This window comes from Sprattus sprattus (assembly GCF_963457725.1).
Source record: "Sprattus sprattus genome assembly, chromosome: 1".
Lineage (NCBI taxonomy): Eukaryota > Metazoa > Chordata > Actinopteri > Clupeiformes > Clupeidae > Sprattus > Sprattus sprattus.
Genome location: NC_137920.1, coordinates 34,573,975 through 34,596,500, shown reverse-complemented (window position 1 = coordinate 34,596,500; position 22,526 = coordinate 34,573,975). Strand labels below are relative to the sequence as shown.

The 22,526-nt window shown below is 41.2% G+C and overlaps 2 protein-coding genes across 2 annotated transcripts; one reads left to right on the top strand and one right to left on the bottom strand.

Annotated features, from left to right (window-relative positions):
- Positions 1-1,479: 1,479 nt before the first annotated feature.
- Positions 1,480-15,411, top strand: LOC308369406 (scavenger receptor cysteine-rich type 1 protein M130-like; the record flags this gene model as incomplete). The annotated part of the gene is made up of 17 exons (XM_080843827.1): positions 1,480-1,536; positions 6,539-6,740; positions 6,833-7,141; positions 7,340-7,642; positions 8,199-8,510; positions 8,723-9,037; positions 10,063-10,379; positions 10,922-11,228; positions 12,182-12,499; positions 12,659-12,838; positions 13,098-13,196; positions 13,765-13,836; positions 13,923-14,009; positions 14,157-14,237; positions 14,476-14,538; positions 14,893-14,985; positions 15,371-15,411. 17 exons carry the CDS (start codon positions 1,480-1,482, stop codon positions 15,409-15,411), a joined length of 3,156 nt encoding a protein of 1,051 aa, XP_080699953.1.
- A 4,365-nt stretch (positions 15,412-19,776) lies between these two features.
- On the bottom strand, positions 19,777-22,245 carry LOC308369396 (microfibril-associated glycoprotein 4-like; the record flags this gene model as incomplete). Its single annotated transcript, XM_080843815.1, has 5 exons — positions 19,777-20,066; positions 20,644-20,811; positions 21,083-21,179; positions 21,396-21,608; positions 22,240-22,245. The coding sequence occupies 5 exons, from the start codon at positions 22,243-22,245 to the stop codon at positions 19,777-19,779; spliced, it is 774 nt and encodes a 257-aa protein (XP_080699941.1).
- Between the last annotated feature and the right edge of the window lie 281 nt (positions 22,246-22,526).

Sequence of the window (22,526 nt, the reverse complement as noted above, 5' to 3'; positions counted from 1 at the left end):
ACTACAAACACACATGTTGATAGTGTAAGTCGGGAGAATGCATGCAAATGGTGTAGTAATGCTACTGAAGAACTGTGCATCATCACTGCTACTACTGCTTTGTGTGTTCTGTGTAAACAAGGATGTCAGTGGGATTAAACTGAATCTAAGCATGCTGTATGTTCTACTTATATTGTATTTATATGTCCTCACAGAGATAGCAATACACATCATTGCAAGGAAGATAACAATCCTCTGTCCTGTATTTGATACTGCATATCAAACCTAATAGTGCACACATACTGAGACAGCTCATGTAAATAAATTCAATGGTTTAAGTGTAAAATCTGGGATTTGAAATACTTTTTTTGGCTTTCTTTTAGGCTAAACTTGTAGTAGTAACCTTTTGGCTCGACAGTTGTTTTACTGTCATCATTGTTGGGAGACATGCTTGAGAAAGGACATTGACATTTATAAGGGTTTTAACTTTCTTTCGCATTCTTTATTAAGCTTGATTGTCTGTTTTTTTTTAATGCTACTGACTGAGGCTGTTATGCCTTGGCAAGAGGAACAGCTGCTTGGCAGATACCGTATGCCACCTGCACCCCCCTCCAGAAATAAATCTCCGGTAGATGCAGTAGCTTCCTGACCACAAGGATGCTTCTGTGTGACATCACTACTGAGCGTGCTCATGGGTGGGTTGAGTCTAGAGACACTGTCTTACGACCTGTTTGACAAATATGGAGCGCAATCTACACAGAGTCTTCTGATTTGCCACTGACTTGTTTTTGATGATGTCCTATCGCTCTTCTAATATGGTCACATCGAGTGTGATTGGCGGCTCAGGGGACGCATCGGGTCTAGTTGGGGCGGGGCGGAAGAGCAGAGGTGAGGGTTGCGTTCTCTGCTGAGCCCCAAACTCAGAGCTTCTGCTGCGGGGAGATGAAGATGGAGGGCTGCCTGTGGGTCATTCTCCTGTCCTCTGTAGTCCTGGCCAACCAAGAAGGTACTCATTTACAAGCTCTCATTCATATAGAAAATTAGATGAACACTATTAACAAAATAAATACAAACTTCTTAATGTATTAAAGTAGTACCTTTGAAGCTTTAAAGTCTAAATTCTAAACAGCATTATCACACAAGGATACAAATTGTACCGGAATGCTGAGTAGAAGTCACTGGAATTGTTGCTACATGAGATAAAAGTAAAAGATATATTGAATTTCTCTATTCATCTATTCATTTTAGATGCTGTGAGGTTGGTGAATGGTGATAGTCGTTGCTCTGGGAGAGTTGAAGTTTATCATGAAGGAGAGTGGGGAACAGTGTGTGGGGATAGGTGGGACATGACTGATGCTGCAGTGGTGTGTAGAGAGCTGGGCTGTGGTGATGCTGTGAAAGTTCCACTTAGAGCTCACTTTGGAAAGGGATCAGGGAGAATCTGGATGGATGAAGTGGGCTGTAAGGGATCTGAGTCCACACTGAAGCACTGTGACCATAATGGGTGGGGTAGCCACAACTGTGGCCATGTTGAGGATGCTGGAGTCATTTGTTCAGGTAAGAGTGAGTAATCTGAAATTATCATATTTAGTTGCTTTAATTATAAGGTGATATAAAATGTAGTAAATAAGAGTAATGTTTGATGTTGTCTCACAACTAAATTCACACAGTACAATTTATTTTTTATCATTATTCAGCTTGGTTAATGTGTTTGTAAATAAAACTGAGTGCAAAATGGCAACATCTACAGGATTGTTTAAATGGGCCATGATAAAATTGAACTTAATTTTATGTTGTGAACATTTAACAGTAAAACTGAGCCACTTGATAGGCTTACCTCAAACACCCCATGCTATAATCTCACATGTACAGGCCCAGGTTTAGATGGAGATGGAAGGATGAATTTATTGTATGCAGCATGTATATTTTTCAAAAGTATCCCACCTGTTTATTTGGTAACACTTTATTTGAAGGGGTCAACATAAGGGTGACATGACACTGTCATAAGAATGACATGACACATGTCATACACATTAATGACACGTTATTTTTTGTTCATGACTGGTTCATGACTGTTGCCATAATGTGTCATTCGGTGTTTGTACACACAGCTAACCCTAACCCTACAAACACCGAATGACACATTATGACAACAGTCATGAACCAGTCATGAACAAAAATAACGTGTCATTAATGTGTATGACATGTGTCATGTCATTCTTATGACAGTGTCATGTCACCCTTATGTAGACCCCTTCAAATAAAGTGTTACCGTTTATTTTAAGTACATCCATTTTTTTTATAGTGGTTTGTTTTTAGTCATTTTCTAGCCTTTATTGATAGGGATAGTAAAGATCAGACAGGAAATGAGTGGGGTACAGGGATGGGGAGTATAGGCTTGGGTAAAATGATATCAGGCTGGACTCAAACCTGATAATTCATATTTTTATGTTTAGGAAGATAGGCACCAATAACTAAATGTACTCTGCTTTTCTGATTGTGGAAGCTACATTACTGAAAATGAACAGGATTAGTTAATTTAAATCATTTTTGTAATCTAAACATTGTAATCATTATTATTATTTACCTGTATCTACTTGTGAGAAGTTGAACATATCCCTTCTCAGTACTATGGACTGTTTGACCGCTTTACCGCGAGTGTGGGAGAGGTAGTGTGAGGGAGCGAGAACAAGATACTTCATATATTCTCACACGCACGCACGTATGCCAATTTGGTTCAATTTGGCATATTAGGGCTGAACCATGAATATAGGGAAGCACAGTATATATTTATATTCATTTTTGTGTTAATGTTTGCTCTTTTGCACATATAGAAGGGTAGCTCAGTTCCCCTTTGGTCAGTTGAGAGGGCAGCTCTCCTAGTGCGAGAGAGTGTTGACTATTATGTTTGGGCCCCATTCAACCCATTCAATGTTTAAAGTCTCTAAATAAATGATTGACATCGAAAAAATATGAAGCCATAAAACACCAGAAGGAAATCTCTTTCCAATTTTAAGTAAATCAGTGATATTTGATGGTGATCTGCATATTTCTCCGTAGTCGAGTAACATGTATTCTGGATGTATAAGGGGGATGGGTGGGGGTATTGTTTTATTTTTAAGGGCTATTTAGGTAGTCAACAAACAAACCTAAAGTACCTGACACATAGACTAGGGTTATTTTAATAATTCTTGGGAGGTTTAAGTTGCTGGGGTCAAATTGACCCAAAGCATAATAGATGTGAGTAAAATTTGAACATAATAGGAGGGTTAAGTTCAACGAGGCCAGACACTGAGTGAAGGGAGTGAGAAGTTTATATGTGGTTGTGACAGGTGCTGGCAATTAGAACTCAGGTGATTGTGGACGTGGTGCAGCTAGGAGAGTTGAAGTAGGAGAGGGTCTGGCAGGAGCAGGGTTTCGCGATGGCGTGACAGACATTGTTATTTGAGCTAGATTTAAATTTACTTCAAATGTTTAAATATGACATCTGACAAAGAGATACTTATTAAACTGACCTTACAGTACACGAGTGAGTTTTGTTATTGTTGTGCTTGGTGCTAACGTTGCTGGGAAAGAGGAGATGTATACAGATGTACAGTGATGTAATGACGAGGCTCTTTGGTGGCTCCCTAGCCCATGCAACATTGAACGTTTTGATCAGGTTCTCGGTAGAAAAGGTGACTAGTCTTGCCACTGCACAGTACATCAAAGTTAATATAAACAGCTGGTAGAATAAACTAATGAATTTGATTGCTGAAAGTATGAATGGATTCTTTAATTTTTTTCCCCCTGTTAACGCTTCAGGAGATTAGAAATAGTTTGTTTAGGTACCTTGTAAGTGCTTAATAAGTGCCTTAGTCCCTGTTCTTTTAATGCTATATTGCTACCCGTTAGGTAGTCTGACCTAGGGTAATTTATTTTGGATGCCTACAATCTTTTACATTTCTATTAACAGGTTTCTTCTAGGAATAGTGCCGCTCAGGGTATTGAGGGTCTCCGTTTCCTAGATTTTGACATTTTCCAGCGACACAACCTGTTACTAGTTCTGGAGAATAGCTCAGAGGCTACAGTGCTGCCACGTTAGACCGATCCGGTTCCGGGACCGAGTGCCAGGCTGCTGTGAGATCTCAGTATAACCATTCGGTCCAGTGCAGAGGCTGAATAGCGATGCACCGCTGTATAATACAATGTAACAGTGCTGCAGCGTAACCAACTCAGGTTTTTAGCCAGGTACCTAAAGTTTTACGTAACTTCTTTTTGGTTTGATACTAATCCTCGCCAGTTGTGTGGAAATACCGTTATCGAGTAAAACTTCAGTAGTTAATCATTTCTTGAGATGCCACAGTGGATCAGAGCATCCCAATGTATTTGTCTGGTGCAAGTTACTCATTCAAAGTAGTCTAAACTGAAAAACCGAAGGTTACAAATACATAAGAGGAGACAAAAATTCAGAAAGTATGAACATACTGGCTGCACAGAGGATGAGGGTTACACGAAGAGTGCGGGAGTCTCTTGACACAAAATACTACAAGTCCTTTGACTCTCTTTCCCCTAAATACCCAGTTAATGTAGTCCTATATCTGGTATAATAATTCATCACATGGAATTTGATATTAACTGAAATGGAGACAAATTGAGGGGTTACCTGCAGCCCACAAAGACCAGAATTAACATGGTTCTGAGATCCATGTTAAAACTAATCAATTCAGCTGCAGGGCTGAGACCACTGTGCCACTCAGACTAAGACCTTTTAAATGACCCCAAACATGACAAAGAACTCATCTTGCAATGCAATACAGCACTTATTACCCTAAATGCCATTTTCCTGCCCAGTTTAACCCTTGTGTGGAAAAGCACAGGGAGAGAACCAGAGACAGGTGGTAGAGATAACAATGGCTAATCATGACCTTCTTATGTAGGCTTGTACGTACATTAACGCTAGTGAGGGTAGGCCAAACTAGGTTGACACCCTCTTGGCCTCTTCCCATAATTAGATTTGAGTTGTGCTTGAAACCACGTGTGAGTGATGGGCAGTGGCGTAACGTAGTTACCACTGGCCCAGGTGCAGGCTATTATGCCGAAGGCAGTGGTTCCCAAACATGTTACAGACCAGTACCCTTTTTTATTTCATATTTGTAACCGCCGCCAAGCCCCCTCCCCCCGCACACATATTCAGACTATTTAGATTTACATAAATATCCTACAGCTACCCTGTAATTGTGATTAACGATGAGCTGGAAGAACAACCTAGTTCATCAGAAGAGAAGATAGCTAGCTAATGATGCTGTAAATTAGAGACGTATCATGGTTGAAGATGAGGTGTGTTTCACAAGGCAAAAATATACAGGTGTGCTGACCAGCAATCGGCAGAAGAAACACATCAAGCAGCCTAACTCTTCTGGGGTAGTTTCCAAGGCAATCTAGGTGCACACAGAGTGTATACGGAGACAGGGAGCTGCGTTTGATGACAAGCGCCAAAGCCAATGTCTGAGTAGATAAACTGGGAAGACATGACCTGATGCATCTGACGAGTGAGGCCTGCATAGTTTCATTATGCTCCTCCCGAACTTCCCTTTAGAACGCCATATTGCTGAAGTGCAAGGAACGCACCTTCTTTAGCAAGTAACCGTTTCTGTTTTATTGTGAGTAAAGGTATCTGTGATATACCCCACCCCCACGGCCAAATTCATGTTGGGGCTTCTTCAGTGTCAAAGGTCACGCACTAATACTGGATAGAAATTAATTTCACTGAAATGTGTAACACTGGTCCATAATGTACATTCTACAGTTTTTTTATTTTAGTGTGTAGGCTTAAGACATAGGACATAAGACACTTTATGTCATTGTACTACTGTGCAAGAGAACAACACAATGGCACTCCAGTATCTAGAACCATTAAAAAGTAAAAAAACAGCAGAACTCAAGGTGCTGTCTGGTTTGTAAATAAATAATAAATAAATAAACACATAAATGAATAAGTTAATAGCAGCACACATTTAGCAGCACTATAATTGCTCCTTCTATTATGAAAAAACATACACAAACTGAATAACAATACCAGGCATGTACTATATAACCTGAATTTAACAGATGGTCAGCAGCGTACATTATTTGGAACTCACACCTGTAGGTGCAGTCCGAAGTACTAATTCCTTGCACTTTTTGTCAAATTCAGCAAATTGCTCCTCGTTTCCTTAAGCTGACTGTGGCTTGGGTGGGGAGATAAACAATCCCGGCCAATCAATACGGTGGTTCAGGAGCATGAGTGGGAGGGGTGTAACTTGATTAGCTGTTGACCACAAATATCCGTACAAGAATCAAAAGTCAACCCATGGTTTAATTCAAATATCACAATGTTATGTGGGGAGAGCAAATTTGTATCTGACATGTACTGTTTGCTTGGTGCATGGTGATGATGTTTGCATTATTGTATTGCCTTACTTGAATTTCAGCTCGAGTACCCAGACTGTCTAATGGCACCAAATCCTGCTCTGGGAGAGTAGAGCTGCTTCACAACACGACCTGGGCATCAGTGTGTGATGCTGCGTTTGGCTGGCAGGATGCAGAGGTGGTGTGTCGAGAGCTGGACTGTGGGGCTCCTGTAGAGGTGCTGGGAGCAGCTGCATTTGGAGAGGGAAAGGGCCAGGTGTGGGCAGAGGAGATTCAGTGTGGAGGCAATGAGACTCATATTCACCTCTGCCCAACATCTGCTCTGAACGACAACTGCTCACATGAGAATGATGTGGGACTGACTTGCAGAGGTAAAAATAAAATGTTATTATTGGATTAATAACAGACGTGACATATTTAAGCACTGTCCCAATACATTATCATCTCTATTATCTCTCCCTAGATGCTCTAAGGCTGGTAAATGGTAGCAGTCGCTGCTCTGGAAGAGTGGAGGTTCTCCACAGACAACAGTGGGGCTCGGTGTGTGATAACGGATGGGACCTGCGTGATGCTGCAGTGGTGTGTAGAGAGCTGGGCTGTGGAGAGGCTATAGAAGCTCTTAATGGTGCCTATTTTGGACCGGGGTCAGGAAGTATTTGGATGAGTGACTTGCAGTGTGTGGGGTCTGAGTCCACTGTGAAAGACTGCAGGTCACAAAGATGGGTTGCAGAAAACTGTGGTCATCACCAGGATGTAGGAGTAATCTGCTCAGGTAGGTTAACGTTCTGCTAATTTGATTAATGATAGGCATTATTACATGTCACATTATCATAATATAACTACATTTAGAAAACATAGGTCAGTGTATGAGGTTTGTGGGGTAATTTACATGAACAGCAGAAAATGAAATATTCTTTTAGGTAAATTGCAATATCTAAATGTACTCATAACAATAAATGTAAAATTGTAGGAGTCAAACTGGTGGGCCGTTCTCATTGCTCTGGGAGAGTGGAGCTGCTTCAAAAGGAGACCAGACACACAGTGTGTGATGCTGCGTTTGACTGGCAGGATGCAGAGGTGGTGTGTCGAGAGCTGGACTGTGGGGCTCCTGTAGAGGTGCTGGGAGCAGCTGCATTTGGAGAGGGAAAGAATCAGGTGTGGTCAGAGGAGATCCAGTGTGGAGGAAACGAGACTCAGATTCAACTCTGCCCAACATCTCCTACACCCTCACACAACTGCTCTCACAAACATGATGTTGGATTAGTTTGTACAGGTATCATTAGTGTCCAATTACAAAAACGACAGACCGTTATTTACTTTTGTGAGTTAACTATCTAATCTATGAAGCCTCAAAGCCATGATGTTTTTTTGCTTTTCCTTCAGATCTTGTGAGGCTGGTAAATGGCAACAGTCGCTGTTCTGGGATAGTGGAGGTTTATAATGAAGGAGAGTGGGGCACAGTGTGTGGTACTGAATGGAGACAGTCTAATACGGCAGTCGTGTGTAAAGAGCTGGGGTGTGGTGATGCTGTAGATTACGCGCAATCTGCCTACTCTGGAGAGGGAACAGGGAGAGTCCTGATGGCTGAGGTTGCCTGTGGGGGGTGGGAGACCAGACTTAAGGCCTGCCCTCATAAGGGATTGGGTAAACTTACATGCCAACCTCGCAACAGTGTTAGTATCATCTGCTCAGGTAAGGTGAACACAGGCAGCAGAAGCTTTTAATTATGTAAATAATTTATTTAAATTTCCATTATTAAATTGATCAGAATTGTGTGACATACATGAGATATGATTGCATAATGCAAAGTGCTAATTATTTCCACACAGAACACAGAGCTCCCATGCTTGTGAACGGTTCCCACCAGTGCTCTGGGAGAGTGGAGGTGGTCCATGGGTTCACCAGGGGAACAGTGTGTGATGATGCGTTTGGCTGGCAGGATGCAGAGGTGGTGTGTCGAGAGCTGGACTGTGGGGCTCCTGTAGAGGCGCTGGGAGCAGCTGCATTTGGAGAGGGAAAGGGCCAGTTGTGGTCAGAGGAGATCCAGTGTGGAGGCAACGAGACTCAGATTCAACTCTGCCCAACATCTGCTCTGAACCACACCTGCTCACATGACAGGGATGTGGGCTTAGTTTGTTCTGGTAAGCACATGTTCTTTTTTAAATTACTTGAATGCTTTTTTCTTCTTTTTTATATATATATATTTTTTACATCTTTACACATACCATTTTCTGAACTCTAGGCCCAGTTTATGACATGGTGTGATTTTGTGTTTTCATCATTTGGCTGCTACAAAGTTACCAGTTCACAAAAATGAAAACAAAGGCCTCCTCTCTGTCTCTGCCCTGCCCAGGATACACAGATACCAGACTGGCAAATGGCACTGATTCCTGCTCGGGCCGAGTGGAGCTCAAGTACCTCAGCGAATGGGGCTCAGTGTGTGATGCATCCTGGGATATGAAGGCCTCCAGCGTGCTCTGCCATCAGATGAACTGTGGGAGAGCTGTGGCTGCCGTAGGGGCAGAGTGGTTTGGTGAGGGGAGTGGAAGCATCTGGCCTGATGTGTTTGTGTGTGAGGGGAATGAAACTGGCCTCTCAGAATGTGGAATCTCCTCGTGGAGGCGAGCTGCATGCTCCCATAGACAGGATGCTGGAGTGATCTGCTCAGGTGAGCACATGAACTGCATGAATGGCTGTGTTGACATTGCTCAATGTGAACAATATCATCTGGTACCTGACTGAGTGCCATTTGTTCATCATCCTTATGTTGTGTTTGCAATATGGTTACACTTATGGTTGTTATTTTCATCTATTTTGATTGAAAGTTTGAAAAGATGCAAGTAATTGTCCTTTTAATGATGTAACATACATAACACACATGCAACTTGTAAAGTTTTTGTAAAGTTTTTAGGAACCCAAAAGCACGACAACAGACACAGTGTGTAGCAGAAGCACATTTTACTTTGTAATCCAAAACAGGGTCAAAACCAGGAAATTCGTCAGGTGTACAAACAATCTGACAAGGAGCAGGCAGAGTATTCAGAATCTGATGAAAAGAAAGGCAGGGTCAGAACTGGGAGATTAATCAGTGCAGCAGACAAATCTGACAAGGGGCAGGCAGGGTATACGAAATCCAAAGTACAGGCAAACGGTCAAAACACAGGGTAGTCAGGTAATAGCAATAGAACTATCAGGGGATAGCTTGGCTAAAAAACCACAAGATTCTGGCAGAACACAAGTGAGAGTGGACATGTATAAATACACAGATACTAATGAAGAGATGAGCTACAGGTGAAGAGATGAGCTACAGGTGAAGAGATGGGCGGAGAAAACCAGGTGAGAGAGATGAGGAGATTGTGGGGGCATGTGGGAGTGACCGGATCTAAAATAACAGGAGATAGGATAAGACATGAACACAAAACCAGATGAAAACAAACTAGAAAATTCAGGGGAATTCGTGACACACCTAGTGCAAATCTCAATATCAGGATCGTTAGTATTTTGAACAATCTAAGAATTAACAACACACAAATATGGGTGAAATATCATATGCAGAAAAAATCTGTAATTTCACAACATAAATAACACTTGATGTGTGATCTTGTGCACATCTTGTTACATAAGCATTCAAATGACTGCATTAAAAGGTGACATTTGACAACATTACCATTTATTTCCTCTCAAATAACTCAGGTTCATCATTCCCGTTGGACAATGGGACGGTGCGCTTGTCTGGAAGGAGCCGTTGTGAGGGAGAGGTGGAGGTTCTATTTAGCCAGAGGTGGAGGAGTGTTCTGCTGGACTCCTGGAGTCGGTCCGAAGCCTCTGTTGTGTGCAGACAGCTGGCCTGTGGTTCTGCTGTTGGGTTCTCTGGTTCTGCTGAGACGGAGGGTGATGGGTGTGTCTCAGGGTTCCGATGTTCTGGACATGAGACTCACCTGGGAAACTGCAGCACTCCTCTGATGCTAAGCTGCAGTTCTAGTCTGCACGTGACCATCGTCTGCTCAGGTGTGTACGTCTCAAAGTCTGACAGGGATCCTGTAGCTGAACTGTACGGCAAACTGGTTTTCTTCTGCCTGCAGCTTATCCATCTGTCTCAGTGCCATTATCGGTACCAATCATGAACAGTCATTTAACCATAATCCTCTCCAGACATTTAAAAAAGTGGGTATTAAGGAAGATATTTAAGGAAAGACAACACTGCTGTCATCACTTTTCACTTTTCACTTGAGATATTTTGAGTAAATAATTGCCCTTCCCTGGCTTTAGTCTGACATAATGATCCCATAATGATGAACTAAACTGTCTATGGATTTGCTACTAATATTGCTGTAGATTCACATCTGTAGATAGACACTAGAAATATAGCTGGAAATACAGACTCACTTTAACACATGAATCCATTCCAAGCACTTGCAAATAACAGTAGCATCAGCACAAAAGATCAAAATTGAGTTGTGAGCATTATCTAAACATAATGACTTATTTTCTCTGCATCCATAAATTAAACATTTTATGTCATGCACCTGGTTTAATCATCTCAGGCCATCAGCCAATCAGGTTGGTGGGATCTGGAGGAGATTGCGCCGGCCGGCTGGAGGTGTCACACAACGGCTCGTGGGGGACTGTGTGCGATGACTCCTGGGACATGGAGGATGCCCATGTAGTGTGCAGACAGCTGCAGTGTGGCACCGCCCTCAAGGCTGAGGTACCTGCATCATTTCATCCAGGAGACGTGCCCATCTGGCTGAGCGAGGTGGGCTGCACAGGTGACGAGACGAGCCTGTGGGACTGTCCCTCAGCAGGGTGGGGACGCCATGACTGCTCACACAAAGAGGATGTGTGGGTCATGTGCTCAGGTACAGACATACTGCTCACTCAGCTACTTGTTTACCTTCAAGTGTTCATATCAGTTTCAAATGAATCAAAGAGGTTTGAAAAACATCTATTTGGGTATATCACCAAATTATTTAATTCATCAATGTGTATTTGAAAAGATTCTCTTTTGGATGGTTAGAGCAGTTACAACTTGTAAGACAAGTGAATCTTTCTGTTGTTCAAAAGTATTGGCACTGTCATAGACAGAACTACTTTCATACATAATATCTGTTGTCTTTGCCACAGAGTTCATTCAGCTGAGACAAAACACAGATGATTATGGGCCGTGCAAAGGTCTTATAGAAGTCTACTACAATGGCACCTGGGGGAAAATATGCCTCATTGACATGGACAAAGACACAGGCTCAGTGATTTGCCAACAGTTAGGCTGTGGAGACTTTGACAAGGTTACAAAGCCCTCTGCATTGGGGTCATCTAAAGGCCAGGGACTGAGCCTTCCGCGTTGTAGGAAGCATGATACACACCTTGAGCAGTGTAAACCATTTCAGTGGGGAAAATCCTGCAAGGAGGTTGCTGAACTTCATTGTAAAGGTCAGAATTGGTACCCTCTAAAGTTATGCTTCTTCTCATTTGAACCAGTTTTGTAGTGTGCAGGCTCTATTTTTTATATACATTTCCTTATTTTAGGAATTGGAAAAAATTTAGGAAGTGGAAAAAATTCCTCTATCCTACATGAAGTCATGGAATGTCCAGGTGGGACCAATGCCTTTGGTTTTCTATTGAACTTTTCTTTGAAATGAAACATTTGTACATATAAACACTGTGATATTTCTCTTACTGTATTCTTTTACTAAACTTATATCTGTAATTGCATAAATTAATATAAAAAACACGTATTATTAATATAAGTTATTTTTGAACACTTTGAGGTTTAGAACATGAGGCTAGTTAGTGTCCCTCTCTCCTCTTCCAGGTGCTCCAGACCTGAGGCTGGTGGGGGGTCTCACTCACTGCTCGGGGAGAGTGGAGGTGCTCCTGCAGGGAGAGTGGGGGACGGTGTGTGACGACTCCTGGGACAAGAAGGACGCCCAGGTGGTCTGCAGGCAGCTGGACTGTGGGGAGCCTGTGAATGTAGGGGGGGAGCAGGGCACATTTGGGAGGGGAAACGGCACCATCTGGCTGGACGAGGTGAACTGCACAGGCAATGAGCACCACCTGTGGGACTGCTGCCGCGCCCCTCTGAGGCAGAGTGACTGCACCCATAAGGAGGACGCCTGGGTCAACTGCACAGGTGGGGGAGGGCCAACATGCTGTAAATAGACATTGACTGATATGCATTTTCCATACTGATATCATCATCTAATGGCTTAGGATGGGGAAGCACTGGGATTTCTTTGTAATTGACCTCTTCTCATATTCTCATTAATAAAACTCTAACTGAACTCCTCAGGGCCTCCATCTTCTACCCCCCGTCCTCCTGTCAACTCTGTAAGAACCCCAGGTCGTCCATGTGAGGAGCCTGCAGGGTTTCTTATCTCTCCAGCGGCCACAGCATCCCTGGGGTTCCTGCTCCTGCTGCTGCTGGGGTCACTGGTTGTGCTGGTGTGGAAGAACAGGTCACTCAGGAGAGGTGCTGTAACATCTTCATTATTTCAATAAGTGTTCTTCATAAGATTCCTGCTTTAATATGACATATTTGACTGTCAGAGAAAATTACATATTGGTTTGAAAATGTATGCATTTGTCATGGTAAAGTAATTTAGACAGTAACTTAAGCTTTAATGTCATCAAATATAAAGCACTAATTTAATTGCAATGAACCAATGTAATATTAAGTATTACTGTATAAAATTATGTCATGTGGGGTTGTCTCTCTTCCTACCCTACAGCTCTCTCCAAGAACAGACACATGGCACTAAGTGAAGCTGTCTATGAGGAGCTAGAACCCAGACGAACCACAGCCGGCACCTCCAGAGGTCGTCAGAGAGGTGAGAGGCCCTCAGGCTGGGTTTATGAGCACCTCAGACACACAAGCTGTACTGTACTGAGACCAAGCATGCAGACAAACAAACATGTACTGTATGACACATCACACTTTGAGGACATGTTGCACTACTACTGTTGTGCATACTATTGGCAGAATGCCAGAATTAGCTCTCAGGTCTGAAAATAAAAACATAAAAAACATGTTTTGAGCTGTGTGCGTCCTACTGATAAGAATCAATAGAGAAGGTTGGAGTGAACCTCATTAGCTCTTCCTGTTGTAAGACTTGAAGCAGAAAACCACAGCGGTCTCACAGCTGCATCAAACATGCAGCAGAGGAGCTGATGGGAAAGAGGAGGATCATAACTGCCAAACCACAGTGTGCACTCGTGGTGTTTGCAAGTACATGAGCAAATGAGCGTGAATGTACACACTCATGCCCCTGTGCCCGACTCAGTGTGTTGGTCTGTGTTTCATGATGTCCCTGCAGTTATGCAAAACCAGTACACCGTGAGACTTGGTTTGCTTAGGTCACTGACTGTGACACAACTTTTGTATTTTCCCTCTGACAGGGCGCGTCCTGTCTGACGCTCAGAACTCTTGGTATGAAGACGTGGAGGAGGATGAGAGGAGACCCATCTCCGGTAAGGGGATGAGAAGGGGGGCTGCTGACTGACTCTTTGAAGGGCTCCTGTCGATGTCTGATGCAGGTCTGTCTTTACTTTTCCAGGTGCTTCTCTGAGAGAGCCGACGGTGGAGTACTATGACGATGTGACAGCTGATGATAATGAGACCAACCTCGATGATATCTTGATAGGTGTGTGTTTTATGTGTTCAGATGTGTGTTTTCTTTTCTATGTTTCTTTCTGTTTTTTTTCTGTTTCTTTTACATACATTGAACTCATTGTAGAAGAATAAGGGCATTTATGTATTACAGATGTACGAGACTTACTGTTTGGTTCAGGAGAGAAGGAGACAGCCAAGCAGCCAGATATGTACGATGATGTGGATGGTGTCACCATTGTAGAGTCATGTGACGTGACTGGTGAGTGAGATCAAAAGCAGATGGAGCAGAGACCGAGGCTGAGTTTGATCCTCAGTAAAAAAATAACTAAAATCATATACAGTATATAATAGAACAGACCAGTAACATTTTAGCAAAGGAACACTTTGGTATTTTAACATTTATTCTGAAAATGAGTATGTTGCATGCATCTTAAATTTCTATGTTTGCATTATCTTTTTTATTGGTGGATTAAAACTGTCCAACTGTCCTTCCACAGACTACGTCCTAGAGACCACAGGATATGATGATGTGGGAGACAGTGTTGAGGGACTCATCTCAGGTAGGGAGGACAGCCATGAGAGCAGGTCCTGGATCAGTGGCACTGTCATTGTTATTGGATCATGCCATGAAGAATGTAGAGCTGGAATGAGAGTTAACATAGAGCCGGTGGCTGGTGGAGTCTGATGGTTAATGACAGGGTTGCTGTCAACAGAGTCTGTGAGAGAGGAGGGGCTGGAGTATTATGATGACATCATCACTGATGAGATCGACCCTAAAATGACCAAGGGTGAGTCTGTATCTACATTTTGTGAACTATTATGCTGAAGCGTATCCACAGAATGAACTTGCACATGAAAAAAAACCTAAAGGCTGTCTTAATGTGCATGACTGATGAATGTTTACCTAATTTAAGCAATGGAGGAGACAAAGCCTGCCAATGAAGAAGAAGAAGTGGAGTATTATGATGACATCACAAATGAGGAGAATGACCTTAAAAGGACAACAGGTATGGGACTGTATTTTTATATATATTGATATCTCCTGAGCAAAATACTGTACTTTATTCTCACAAATGTATTGCTCTATTAAGGAAAACAATTGTTAATGAACTTTTGTTTTCTTTTATGTTCCCTAAATAATATTGGGCTTCCCTTTCCTCAAAGTTGCTATTGTTGTTTTAGTTGTAATTGATGGTTTTAATATGATGGTTAATATTGTGTCATACATTAAATTGCATTATGATCTTTCATGAATGCCATTATTGCTATTGTTGTTTTATATAATGTTTTGCAAGTCACTTTGCACAAATGTGTCTGCTAAATACCTTAACTACAACTAGAATTATGTTTGAATATTGATATTGTATGAGAAACTCTTGATGTTCTTGGTAGGGATTGATTATGATGATGTGGGGGTGGAGTCTGAGGAGTGACACTGGACATGAAGAGGTCAGCAGAGGACTCCCATCAGCTGTGGTGGACTAGAGCTCTGAGATAATCATTGAGAGATGCCAGATATATTTGATAAGGCTTTTTAATGCCATATTTATTTGATAGGCCTTTTTTTAATGCTATATATATTTGATTGGGCTTTTTGACGCCTTTTATATTTGATGTGGTTTTTTAATGCCATATACATTTGAAAGTGATTTTAATGCCACTTATATTTCAGAAAGCTTTTTAATGCCATACTGTATGTTTTTGATAGGGATTTTTAATGCCATATACGATTGATAGTGTTTTTAATGCCATATATATTTGATTGGGCTTTTCAATGCCTTATATATTTGATATGGTTTTTTAATGCCTTATATATTTGATATGTTTTTTTAATGCCATATATGTTTGATGTGGTTTTTTAATGCCATATATATTTGAAAGTGTTTTTAATGCCACTTATATTTCAGAATGCTTTTTAATGCCATAGGTTTTTGATAGGGCTTTTTAATGCCATATATAATTGATAGTGTTTTTAATGCCATATGTATTTGTTAAGGATTTTTAATGCCATATATTTTCAGACATTTTAATGATCCGCTTATTGAGTTTTTCATGATCTGCTTACTGGATTTAAGGCAATGATTATGTGCCTTTTTTACGTAACATTGTGGGTTGTCTATGCAAACATTGGCTTTATTACCTTTAGCAAACATTAGCCAAAAGAAAACAAGTGAAATTTTAAACTGTGAACTGTAAAAATTGAATGATTTCCTTCAATAACAAATACTTGTCAGCTGATTGGATGGAGGGATATTTCTTCTTCAGACTGTGATGACGGTCTCTGAAGACCTGTACATGCTGAACTTATCAGAGTAGTTGATCGTATGGCTCCCTCAAGAGGCCAAATGTTATTGTTGTGAAAAAAAGTGTTACGGTAGGCCTATACGTAGTATTCTTGTAAACAATAAATAAAAATGCTTCTGTACTTCTGATGATGTAACTCTGAAGAAATTATAAATAAACAGTGTTCCTCAATAATATTGTGCAGTTTATACACTTATTCTGTTTCAGAGCCTTTTTATTATATATTTGTTTACATGGGTCCTCTGAATTGTCAACAAATGCATTTAAAACACTTCAAAATATCAACATACATAAAAGACGGGCAAAACAGTACTTCCCATTAGTTAGTGGTAAGGTCTACATAAACAGCCAATTGAGGTGCCATGACTTGATCAACATCAAGTGTTCTCTCATCTTCTTACTGAGAATTCTCCAGGCAGAACTGTTTGGCCCGGACCCAACATGGGTGATTGAATACCCCTAGTGGTTTGAGAGGGTATTAATGGGAGTTTAGTAAACCCAAGAGGCCCACAGATCAGGCCAGGCCGGGGCAGTTTACACACCTACTCTGTTTCAGAGCCTTTAAGTATCTATTTGTTGACGTGGGTCCTCTAAGTTGTCAAGCTGTCAAGTATTGTCTAATTAAACAACCAAATAACTAATTGAGGTACCATGTATTTGACCAACAGTCAGTTATAAATGGCAAATAGATCAGTAATTAAATTGACTGTGTGGATAAGAGATATAAAATAAACTATGCAGATAAAGAAGTGAAGAACTGGAAAAGTCATATGGCTTTTGTTGAGATTAAGAATGTCATGTCCCATACACTCCTTCTTTTACTTTGCCATCTCTACTTGAAAAGCTCTGTGATGTTAGTATAGGAGCACGGCCTACCAGCTAAAGGGCTCATCATCAAAATGATTTGGATTGATGTCTTTTAGCTATTCCCCCAGCCCAGATTAAATCTAATGGTTTATGATCATAATGAAAAAAATGTACAGTGTACAAATGTTCACAGCACCTGTGTTTGCTCACAATGTAAGTAAAGGAGGAGAGGGGCACGTTTTGTATGCACTGCAGTAAACCTCCACAAAGGTGTGTGTGAGCATTTAACCGTGCAGCTCTTGCAGTCTTGTAGGGGGAGAGGAGACTGTGGGCTTTAATTGCCTGCTGTGGAAGGTGCTCCTGCTTGGCACAACACTCACAATAAGAGAATTCCAAAAATGAACACGAAAGAGATATTGATAGACCATTACTGGCACAACAAGGCATACACTAATTCCGGCAAAAGAGTGAATTTTAAACCAGGTCTAGTATGAATCCACTGAAAAAGAGAGTTCAACATTCTAACTCCTGCATCCTACAGTGTTTGCTGTATTTCAGATTCAACTGTTTGTATTTTACCTCTAAAAAGCCATGTAAAATTAGACTGTCTAATGTAGATGTTTCGAATGCAATGAAGTCTACAGGTTCATACAATTGTGTATAATGATGGCTACAAAAATGAATTTCTCTCAAGTTCATCAACTATTTGCAGTGAGACTCTACTTATCCTGTCCACTAGATGGCATTAGTTCGGTATGCATACAGCAAAAGGCCCAATTTTGATTAAAGTTTAGTTAACTCAACGCAGGCGTAGGTGGTTTTGGTAAAAAACTAAAGAGCCAACTACGCATGCAAAAACATGAGAAACACCAAGAACACCACAACTCCTGCGCTTATTAACCAAATGTGACCCAAGGCACCCTTTAAAAACGCTTTCTAAAACCTAAAGACAAAAAAATGGTGACAGAACATTCACTAAAACCTTTATTTCTCAGCAGATCCATTTGAGAGCTTAAACATTTGGTTTTAACTGGAAATCATTGCTTTTACCATAGAAAAGTAAGTGTGTTCATGCACAGATAGTGAAGATGTTGACAGATGTGCTTGCCAAACACTCCATGTATACAGCCCTAAACCGTGACACCAGCATCACTGCCTTGACAACGCCTACTTCCTGCAGATCCTTCTCTTCTGAGAGAGTTTTGGTCATGCTCAGATGCGGCTCCCGCAGGCACTGTTGCTTGTGGAGCACTCTTTGCAAGGTTGTGTCTTTGTAGCTACTCTCGTACTTGGCTGTGAATAATGTTTTTTTCCTCAGTGGGGTGCCTTGTGGCTGACATTAAGCTAGAGATCTAACCAGCCATCAATTGAGGCATACAAGTTTTAAAAATCATTTTCTCAATACCATGTCCACTTTTTCAACACTTGACACTTCATCGTATCAGTGGACTATGTGAAAACTGCGGATACTTGTGCATTTCTTTGATACAAAATGTATTCAATTACTGTATTCTGAAAAAGCTTCGTCCTCAAGTAATAATCCCTGGATAACAAGAAACAAGTACAACTTGTAGTAACTGGTGAGTCAGAATGCTTTCCCCCTCCAACACATTGGCTTGCTGTAGCCTGATGCATTACCCTTCAGTCTTTCATGTAGACCTATTGTGCTATTGTAGGCAATGTGTGACCAATACTTTTTAAACCAGCAGCAGGGAAGATTGAGGCGGATAGTATTGTAGTATGTTTGCAAGCGGCAATAGTAGCCTATTATTGTCGCAATACTTTTGTCCCATTTTGTTTTGTGTACATTTAGTTGCACTTCTTGCCTCTATAAATTCTGTGAAAAGGCGAACGTGATTTGAAAGGGAACCTGTCTGGCTCTCATTGACAATGGTATTCTAGGTGCTGAGAGGCCAGATGATATGTGTTGAATTGAGTGAGTCTGTGTGTGAGACTTGTGTGTTGCCCTGAACAAGCAGGCCACTTTCCTTAGGTCAGCTGATTGAGCCTTCACTCATTTTGCTACTATTGTGGGATGCATTTATAAGAACAAGACTGTCTGCGCACGCGTATGTTAAGTAGTCTCAGTGAGATAAGCCACCAGCCGCTACTGGGTCACGGAACCTGAAAACGATGATATTGGCTATGTTTGAAATGCCGGCTACACTCACATAGCATCTGGGTCTTAAGGGAGACGCACGCAAATGGGTTAAAGTCTGCTACAATGCTGATGTTGATGACCAAACCATTTAGACATGCTGGAGATTTTCTCATTTGATTAATCTTGACAAAACAAATTCAGATTAGTTCACTTCACCACAGCATTAACACATAAAGCTGTGCTTCAACACCTCACTTCATCAGAACACACATTAGAATTGAGAAAAAAATTATAATTTCTGGATGGCAAGGTTGAAATATTTATTTGGGGCTTCATTTAAAAGAAAGAAGGCAAATTAAGGAATGGAACAGCCGAGAAACACCCAATGATTCATCAACATGCAACATGTTTGTAAAGACAGATCAAAAACAGTAAATTACTGAAAAAATTAAGTGATGACTTATCACTTTATGAAAAGTCCCTGTTTGTTCTTAATACATCTAATTTCAGAATGTCTTGGTCCATTCCTAAACAGGATGACCAGTTAAAGTTTATTTGGGATATGACCAATAAACCAGAGACATCTTCAACTAGTTAGCTCATCCAAAGATAACTTCTTAACCTTCATAGAAATGGCCTTCAGTGAGTTCGGAGTCCATCCCTTCCATAGCAAACCAGACCCATCATTGCTACCGTAATGTTCCCATTGGTATCGACCATTTGTGTTGGCATTCAGCGCGCTGCAACCCCCATTCCCCCCTAAATACCAAAATCCTCCATATCTATGATCCTTATAGCAATGACCCCAGTACCAGCCATCCTGGTCCCTATCAAAGGTAGAGAACCTCTGTCCGTTGTGAAGGCGCAGAGAATCACCTGAAAGGAGAATGCATTTTATTGGTAATTTTACAAATTAAACAAGTTAACAATAATAACATGCATGGAAGTGCATAGTGTTGTACAAACTAAACATGTACAGGTACAGTGTGTAGGATTGAAGGTGTTCTATTAGCAGAAATTAAATATAGTATTTAAAAATCTGTTTTCATTAAAGTATAATCACCTATCATACCATACCATACTACCATTTATCACATAATTGTTGAGTTTATCTAAGAATGAGCCCTTCATATCTACATAAGGAGCAGGTCCTCTTCCATAGTGTCTGCCATGTGGCATTGCCACGTTTCATTGCCACGTTTCATTGCCATGTTTCTCCATGTTGTCAAGAAGCTCAGATTGGGCAAACCATAACACTTGCTCCGGAGAGCGCCTTTCACATTCTTATGCTAACTGACAGCCATCATAGGTTATCCTACATGCTTGAAAGGGGATGGATGAGGGTGGGGTGTTCAGCTGGTTGTTATCTGCAACCTCTCCACTAAATGCCACTTAAACCTACACAATGCACCTTCAAAGCAGAAGCAAAGAGGTGAAATGAGATCACTCTTACCTGCACCGCCATTTTTGAAGTCAACTAAACGAAGTCTGTACCCGTCCGACTTTGATTCTAGATAGAAGGTTCCGTACAGAGCATAGACCTTCCCCTCCTCAAAGTCCTCCATGTCCACTCTCAACATATACTTTGTCCTCCATGTGAGGAGATGCATGTTCTGGAGACCTAAAGGCAAATGCCACCAAAATGTTGTTGGTACAATCATGAACAAACAATGGAAATAAAAAAACTAGGTTTGCATGTCTGGAATGGAAATAAAAAAGGGGACAAACATAGGGTCTTGGGCCGAGCCAGAAACAATTAACAAACGTGCTTCAGGAGCACAGAAGGGAGGGTTGTCATTTTATTGGCTGTTGAGCTCAAATATCGACCACATTTTGTTAAACCGAATTGGGAACCCTGCCTAATGAAATACAGGTGATTGTCGATATCTTACCCAGCCAGAACTCTCCATTCTTGTCTCCAAATCCCTCCTCGTAATGACTGTATGGCCTGTCAAAATTCACAGTGCCATCCATTCTCCTCATGATCACCTGATGTAAAGGTGTTAGAAGCATGTAGGTTATGGTAGACCATGTAAAACAGACGTATTATACTCTCTTTGGGCCATGCACAGAAATGTTTGAGGTTCATATTGTGTGAACATGCCATAAACCTCCGGTCAAAGCTAGATTGTACAGTTAGCCTTAAGGTAAAAGTTTCATGCCAAAGTATGATGCCACTAGCACCGAAGCAACATTGGTACTCACTGTCCAATGGCCTTGATGGCTTTCATTGTCAGTGCAGCCCATGTCACAGTACACCTCCATAGGCACCTCCTGTCCTACAGGGTAGATGGTGTAAATGCCATTGTGAATCGATCCGTTTCTGAAGACATCCTCACAGTCAATAGGCAGGCCCTCCTCAGTGATGGGGAGAGACTGCACCAGCAGGGGAAGAAGTAGAGCAAGGGACCAGTAAACCTGCAAGGGTTGGGCAAAGAAATGGAATAAAACACTTGAGCATTGGTTTAGAGTCAAATCGCTTTACTGGTTTTGTCCTTAATAAATGCTTTTGCTTCATTCACAATATAAATAGATTAAATTAAAGGCACAATTCACAATTTGGCTGAAAGATTGTTGATATTTGAGCTCAACATCCAATCAAATTAAACCCTTTCATTTCAACGTGTTTATTTGCTAGAATTGTTTAAATCTTGGTCCGAGTCACTACGTTTCCCCTTTACAGAACCAAAACTGTGTCCAAGCACTTTTTTTTGAGCACGCTCACTGAACGGACAGCTTAAGGACCATGAGGAGCAATTAGCTGAATTTGACAAAAAGTGTACAGGATTAGGATCATGGCCTCCACCTTTAAGAGGTGACACAAATACACCCATTGTGGTTGACCTTGGAACTAATTTTAAATACTGGAGATATGAGTCATGACAACATCAAAGATATGATTCTATGATGTACGATGATGTCCAAATCCTTTCATAGTTTTCTGCAGCTCATACATATTAACATTATTAATCACCCTTACTTGGTGGCCTCTGATATTCAATAGTTTTTTTTAAACTTAACCAAAAAGTGCATTTCTGCTGTCACTCACCATCATGGTGCCCAGCTCTGGTGTCTACAAATGCAAGGAAAGCACAGAATTTGTCAAAATGCGGTTATTATTATGTGGTATATTAAGGACACACTATGAATAACGTTACCCTATTTTTGTAACCACATGCCTTATAAATTGCACTAAGGTGTCTGACAAATACTTAAAATGTCAACTAATAATTAGTAGTAAACTCTTGTAATTGCTTTGCCACAGATGCTAATTATAATCTCACCTTTGTTTACGTGCAGCTGTCCCGGGGTTATCACTCCAATACTTACACTCAC